General features: G+C 39.4%; 1 protein-coding gene across 1 annotated transcript; it reads left to right on the top strand.

Moving 5' to 3' along the window:
• The first annotated feature begins 278 nt into the window (after nucleotides 1-278).
• On the top strand, nucleotides 279-4,820 carry TRAPPC2 (trafficking protein particle complex 2). Its single transcript, XM_009695347.1, has 4 exons — nucleotides 279-389; nucleotides 2,492-2,636; nucleotides 3,406-3,491; nucleotides 4,170-4,820. The coding sequence occupies exons 1-4, from the start codon at nucleotides 297-299 to the stop codon at nucleotides 4,266-4,268; spliced, it is 423 nt and encodes a 140-aa protein (XP_009693649.1). The 5' UTR covers nucleotides 279-296; the 3' UTR covers nucleotides 4,269-4,820.
• The last annotated feature ends 2,190 nt before the right edge of the window (nucleotides 4,821-7,010 follow it).

Here is a 7,010-nt window from a genome sequence, read left to right on the forward strand (position 1 = left end):
AAGGCGGGTGGGCGGCGTTACTTCACGGGGTGCGGGTCGCTGGGAGGGCTCCCGGGGGACAAACCGTCAGCCAGCTGTACCGTAGGCGCTTTGGGTAGTAGGAACTAGCTTCACTTCCAGGAGATGCGCCGCTCTCTAAGGATGTTTCCCCCCTGTTTATCTCTCTTTAGCCTGTGGTAATTTCGAACAGGAAGCATGTTGGCTGGTTTTTAGGGGGGCTTTCACACGCGTTAAGAGTTTGCATATAGACTCATCAGCATGTCTGTCTTTTCTTCCAAGGAGCACTGTTTTGAACGATGTCTGGAAGTTTCTACTTTGTGATAGTTGGTCATCATGATAATCCCATATTTGAAATGGAATTTCTGCCTCCTGGAAAAGTAGAATCCAAGGTGTGTTTTTTCCTTTGTGATACTCCTATGTTGTAATTATGGTGCATTCTCTTTTATAATTTTACAGTCTATTAGAAGCATGCTGTTAGAAGTGTTACTAGTATCTACTGTTTCTGTTTTTGTTTTTTTTTTTTTTTTACAGAAACATTGTCATAGCGAGTAGAACTCTGGAGTTCTCCAGTCTCTTAAAAATGCTTTGCCAGATCATACTAGTTCTTTACAAAACATGGTTTCCTTAAATATTTGATGCTGTATGGTGAAGAATATCTATGCTAGTCATGCTTTGGTCATTGCTCTTTGCATGTAGAGCTTTTATAAGAGCTGTTCATTATTTAATGCAACTTACTGTCATTCTCTATTTTAAGGCATCTGTGTACAGTAATAAGGTAAAGTAAGGGACCTAAACTTGAAAGCTCTATTCAGTCCTTTATTTTTTATGCTATAAAAAATCTTATGTTTTAATCATCTTCAATAGTCATACTTGCTTTTAAGTAAGAAAAGGTTGAAATTTGTGTTGATAAATACAAGTTTGAAACTGTGATAAATGTACGACTACTCAGCAAGTAGTGTTTCCAGTGGGAAAAGAACAAATCTATCCATTGTGGTATTACATCCAAAAAAAAATAGACTTCACAATAGAAGTGTGTGGATCTGTGGCTGTGTCCAAAAATGGAAGTATATGTTGATTTGAACAGCATAGCATCATCTGTATTTTGAACTGATGTCCCATAAAAGGTTGTAAAGAAGGCTAGTTGGGCTAGACGGAGTGAGTGTGAGGATGTGTCAGATAGTGAAAAAATTAATTTTCTGCATTCTGCTAATGGAAATAACTTGGCTTAGGTAAGCTGCTTGTCTGATTGAGGTTGAAGTCCTAAATTTTCTCCTAAGAGAGAATCTAAACTTGGTATGCACTGAAGGAGAATTAGTAGACCGTGATATGTTTTGGCAACTATCGCTTCACTTTCTGAGACATTCCATTTAAGAGTGAGTTCAGTGCAGATGCACAACGGCCTGAAGTAAGTGGTTTGCATAATGTACGTGGTAAATCAGCATGAGCTTTTGCCCCTTAAACTTCACTACTCAATCTCTTCCTCAGTATAGTTTAATGGAACTTGCAAAGCTGTTAATGCCCTGAGCCAAACTTAATTTGGGGGAAAAACATAGGCCACTGGGAGGTGTGAGAGTGGGATTAGTAGCATCCCTGTATTACAAGAAACAGTGCAAGACGGCTTATGTTTCCAGTCTAACAGAAGCTTACAGTATGGTTTAGTCCCATGTTTCTTCTTGGCCCATGTCCTCCGGCGTTCTAGTTCATATGCAAAGTAAACGGCTCTTTGCCTACACAACTCTTGCAGGGTTAGGGCCAGACGCTGCGATCGCTTTTATGAAGGCCATTCATGCTTATTACAGGAAGAGGTGCATTTTACACCTGCAAGCGTATGTTTAATACTAGTTGCAGGATGTTTTTCTGCACTAGGCTCTTAGGAAAAAGAAAAGCTCCAAAACAATAAAACAATCCTATGTCTCTAGGCAAATACCCTGAAAAAACAGCCTCTTTAGGTGATGTTATCAGTATATCTGTCCTCTGTATCTCTCTTCTTTCCCCATCTGTCCCCCAACTTTTATACATTGTAACCTATTGCTCAATTTCTGCCACATTTGACAGAGATGTTATGGTCTAAAAAATGCTAAATTGCTGTGAATTTCACAAAAACAGGTGACTGGAAAGCAGAGAAAAAAACTTAACAGGGCCTCTTGTGGAATAAGTTTGCAGTGGGAGATTACCCATTGGTAAACAAATGAAATCATGCTTGACTTCGTTCCTGAGCTATAAATATAGGCTTTATTGGGTTTGCTGCACTCAAGACTGTTTTTGTGATGACCTTTTTATTATGACCTTTTTTCTCCCTTGAAACCAAGTATCGTGACAACACATACTAGTTTCATTTAATTACAGGATGACACATATGTGGCAGAAAAGAAGGGTATATGTAACTTTACGTAACTTGAGCACTAGTTGTTTAGCAACTTGAGCAAATTATTGTTTATATTTCACTCCTTTCACTGAATTACTAATCCTCTGTCTTCTGGTAATACATTAGGATGATCATCGCCATCTCAACCAGTTCATTGCCCATGCTGCTCTTGACCTAGTAGATGAGAACATGTGGCTTTCTAACAACATGTATCTGAAGACTGTGGACAAGTTTAATGAATGGTTTGTTTCTGCTTTTGTCACAGCTGGACATATCCTTCCCTCTTCTTATATTTATATAGGAAAAGCCTTTTGCCAGAAAGGGACAAGTTAAATAAAATGAGTTTGGAACGGATTTCTCTGGCTATTCACCACTATTCTTGTTAGAAAAAGTCACCAGCCTCGGGATGAAGTATGTTGGGAGGCACAGCAGTTGTTTAAAACTGGGACCAGTTGGAAAGGTAGATTTTTCCTTTTGGAGGAGCTAAAATAAATAGCCTAATGAAATGTGGAGCTCACATGGAGTAGAGGGAAGAGGTATGAGAGGCTCAGAGCAAGCCTGTATGATTCTCTGTTCCTGTCCCCTTGATAGTGCTAGAGAGGAGAAGCAGGGATCAACATGCTTGGTGTCAGTCAAAAATGCAGTGTCAAGGCTTGATCTTCTGTACAGGTAGTCCTAGAGATGTGTGTTGTGAAACGTTTGTTATACATAGCGAGTAACATCGAATGTCATTTAACTTCAGGGGTATGTGGCAAAGGTGCTGAGAGCATCAGCCACGTTCAGAACTGTATAGCTTTAAAAAGAATAACCTTGAATAGAGAGGTACTATTTTCAAATAAGGAAATTTTTAAATATAAAGGTAGTGCTTTCTATAATTTCGCTGCTTCAGTTCTTTGAATGCTTCCTCCTATGGAGTCACTGCTATTTCGTGTACAGCTAAACATTTGAAGTATATGCAGAATTGAGTGTAAATGCTTATCTCAGGATATCTCAAATGTCCCTCTTCTTTGTAAAAGTTAAATTTTCCTTAATTGCTTTACATATGAGATTTATAATGCTTCATGATGTAAGGCAAGAAGACGGAATTAAGAACTTCTTTAATGATGTATACGACTTGTATATAAAGGTAAGAACCCACTTCTTATGGTCTCACTGCAGTACTTTTAAGTGTGTTCTGCTGTACATGCTTAGGCGTGCCTGTATTAACGTGTTTTCTCGTGGGGGCCTGTGTAAGTGAGGAAGCACCTGCGCCAGAGTTGATAACGTGTGACATAAAGGCTGTATTTTCCATTAAACAGCGTAGATTTTTCTAAATTGTTATAAACTCTGCTCTTTCAGAATTTATTCTTCATTTTAGTCCAGTGATTTTGGGGCAGTATTGTGTCATTGCTGACAACAGTGAAAGCAGAGGACTGTTCTGCAGGAGCCTGGTGGAAGTGCATTGCTGGTAGAACAAGTCACCTGTGTTCTCACAGCCTGGTGGTACTTCCACTAGTGGGGCAACTGCAAGCACTGGTGGGAAGAATCGCCATCTCGACCTCCTACGGGGACTGAAATGATGCTAATTTCCAAACCAGACATTTCCACCAGTGTCAGGGTGGATTTGTTCTGAGGAGCCATCTAAGGGATGGCTGTGCACGTATATGGGGAGAATGCGAAGGCCTGGAAAGCCAGTGACTGTTTAGGAGCTCTGAGCTCTTAAGCGGCACCAAATAGGCTGAAAGCTAATAGTAGTTGTCATCTGAAGTTACATTTTCCAGTGCTGGACGTTGTGCTTATTGATGAGTTTTTCTTCTTTCCTCAGTTTGCGATGAATCCATTTTATGAACTCAATTCTCCTATTCGCTCCAGTGCCTTTGAAAGGAAGGTACAGTTCCTTGGGAAAAAACACCTTTTAAGCTGAAGAAATAAATTTGCCGAGTGAGTGCTTTTTCCATACTTTCCCGATTCTTTGAACTGTAGTTCTTCTTATTAGTTCTCAGCATGTTTGATGCTCATCTTCTGAAGACTGATGAATTGGATGCTGAAGAAGCTTCTTTATTTTTTTTGCCGATACAGATAAGAACAACCAAGCTTCTGTGGTTAAAACATGTGTATGTTAAGAAGTTTCCTTTTCTGTGCTATGAAAACTAAGTTTAAAAATGTCAGGGGCTGAATCGGTACAGAGACGTGTAGGTGTCAATGCATATGCAAAATGGAAGCCTCTTATACAGGGTGGGAGGAAATCAGATCTAAATGCAAGACATCTCCAGTCATGTGATTTAATATGAGCAAATGGGAATTCTTGACTGTTTGCCCTAAGTGGTTAATTTTGTTATAAACTTTTCTACTTACAGTCCTTCACTAGAGAACTTACTCTGCAGACTAACCAGACTAACCTTAACTCTGGTATTAAATCAGGTTCTATATTTATATTGTAATGTGTAATGTGTGTATTCTAAAGTGCTCAATAAAAAGAAAAGAGGATGTATCAGCAAAGCTCTGTCTTCAGTATTTCAAGAAGTTTTGACAAAAACCTTAAAGTTTTAAAGCTTAAAATTCATGTGTAGCTGCAGTGTTGCATCAGTGTAATGAACGAAGTAGACCAGAATAGCTATGTCTGCCCTGACTTCTAATTCACACAAGGAAAAAAACCAAACTAAATTTACATGTCTAAACCCACTTCTTTCCATTCTCTCTGCAAGTGCTGATACTTTCTTTTTGAAAATATATTTAGAGTATGATCTTTCAACCATGAAACTCTATTTGCTGAGGTTTCAGAAAGGCATTATTTGGCCTGTCCGGCTACTATTTCATTGTAAAATGGGGTTAGGGACCCTTTTGCAAAACTTGCCATCATTCCAAAACAGTAATTTTTAAATGGGTCATTTGGCACGTATGTACTTAATAGTTTGGTTGGTTTCACAATCTTGTAAGTAGCGTGTTTCCCTTTGCAGCAAATTGGTATAAGTTATCTTCTTGGACATTTTTTTAAAATGTCTGAAAAATAATTTCCAAAGGAAGTGGCATGCTGTTCTAGGAAGTACATTTTGCATAGTCTATATAATTAAACAGACCATGTGTATATGTGCTTTAAATGTATAGTCAATCATTATTTCTTTGTAATTTACACTTTTATTAAACTGTCACTGTAAAATACTCCATGAGAAAAAGAACATGATATAAAGATTGCAATATTTACTTTAAATAAAATGTGGAACGATGCAGTATGGATGCCTGCTGAGTATACTTGAAATGATTTAGAAGAAAAACTGATGATCACAGTAAGGCTGCCTTTATTGGTGGCGTGGTAAGTGAAGATGGGAACACTTGTCTTTGCAGTGTGATTTCATAAAAACTGTATTGTACAGCATTTTGATAATGTCATGTAATCTTATATAAATCAACCGTTGTTTTTTTTTTTTGCTATGTACATGAAAGCAACAGCGACACACTTGAGGTGAAGCGTTCTCATTCATATGATAAGGAGCCATTAAGTTGGAGCTGTTACGGTGTTTTCTGCCTCCTCCCCAGTAGCACCATGGTTGGAAAAATACTAACAGTTAAGATTCACTGCGGAAATGCTTATGTTAAATAATCCTATATGCAGCAGTAAGAAAAGTTTTGGCAAGGATGTGTGCTAAGAGTTTCCACCACTTTTAGAAACTGGGGGTTTTGATAATTGTACTCTTTTCTGCCAGCACACAGTAGGAAGTTACGTAAAATGAAAGCATTCTCTCTCTTGCCTGAGCTCTGAAGGCAGGCAGCCAAATGGTGCCTGTTCGTGCACCCCCCATGTATCTTTCCCCTTTTTTTCTGACTATAGGAATTGTACATGGGAAATGCACTCTCACAAGTCCATCTGGGCTTTATGAAAAAGACTCTTACTGGCTACAGGAAAGGGAGAGTTACGTCCTAACTCATTACAGCATTTGCGGTGAGGAACGTTGTCTCGTGACAGACTTCTGAAGGACCTGGGCTAGGTAGCGATGACTTCCCTGTGTATGGAGGAACACTTGTTTATGCTTTGCTTTGTGACTTTTTACAGTAAGCTGTAAGACTGCTATCTGGGAGTGCCGGGTGAAAGTTACCTTGCCATCATCTATAGCCACAAATGGGCTGTAGGTCCACAAGATGCCGTCCTCACATGCATCGGACAACGAACAGTTCCTCAACAGACAAGGCAGGAGAGAGGCCCCTTTTGCTAGTGGTGTGTTCCTGCCCCATCTCGGAAGCTTAGGAATAAGAACTCAAATGAAATCTGTTGCAGTATGAGAAAGCAGCAGATAACCTGTATTATGCAATAAAGACAACAAAAAAGTTTATGAGTTAAAGGGACTGGAATGACCCTCAATGGTACAAAAATCCAGCACAAGCTAAGAACATGAACCAGCCTTAATAAATCCAGGCTGGCAACACAACTTAGACTCAACTTTTTGCAAAGTTCTGTTACCGTTTAGGTAACCTGTCACATGACTTGAAGCAAGACCTGTTTGGGGTACCGAGCAACTGTTAAAGCAAGCAGCCTGGCTCTGGCAGCAGCCTTATGCTAAACATCTATATGCTTTCCTGTAAGGGGAGCTGGCAGCTGTCCTAGCTTGTTTCTTCTGCTCCTTCCCATTTTGCTGTCTGTTCTAATACACATAGCTTTCATCAATCCCACCAA

Source organism: Cariama cristata, unplaced genomic scaffold (genome assembly GCF_000690535.1).
Source record: "Cariama cristata isolate BGI_N322 unplaced genomic scaffold, ASM69053v1 scaffold33442, whole genome shotgun sequence".
In the NCBI taxonomy this organism is placed as follows: Eukaryota; Metazoa; Chordata; class Aves; order Cariamiformes; family Cariamidae; genus Cariama; species Cariama cristata.

What these genes read in the sequence shown, in the direction of transcription:
- TRAPPC2 (XM_009695347.1), top strand. Translation starts at nt 297, where the DNA reads ATGTCTGGAAGTTTCTACTTTGTGATAGTTGGTCATCATGATAATCCC. An exon ending in CTGGAAAAGTAGAATCCAAG is followed by an intron (nt 390 to 2,491) that starts GTGTGTTTTTTC and finishes GTAATACATTAG; the next exon opens with GATGATCATCGCCATCTCAA. An exon ending in TGCTTTTGTCACAGCTGGAC is followed by an intron (nt 2,637 to 3,405) that starts ATATCCTTCCCT and finishes TAATTGCTTTAC; the next exon opens with ATATGAGATTTATAATGCTT.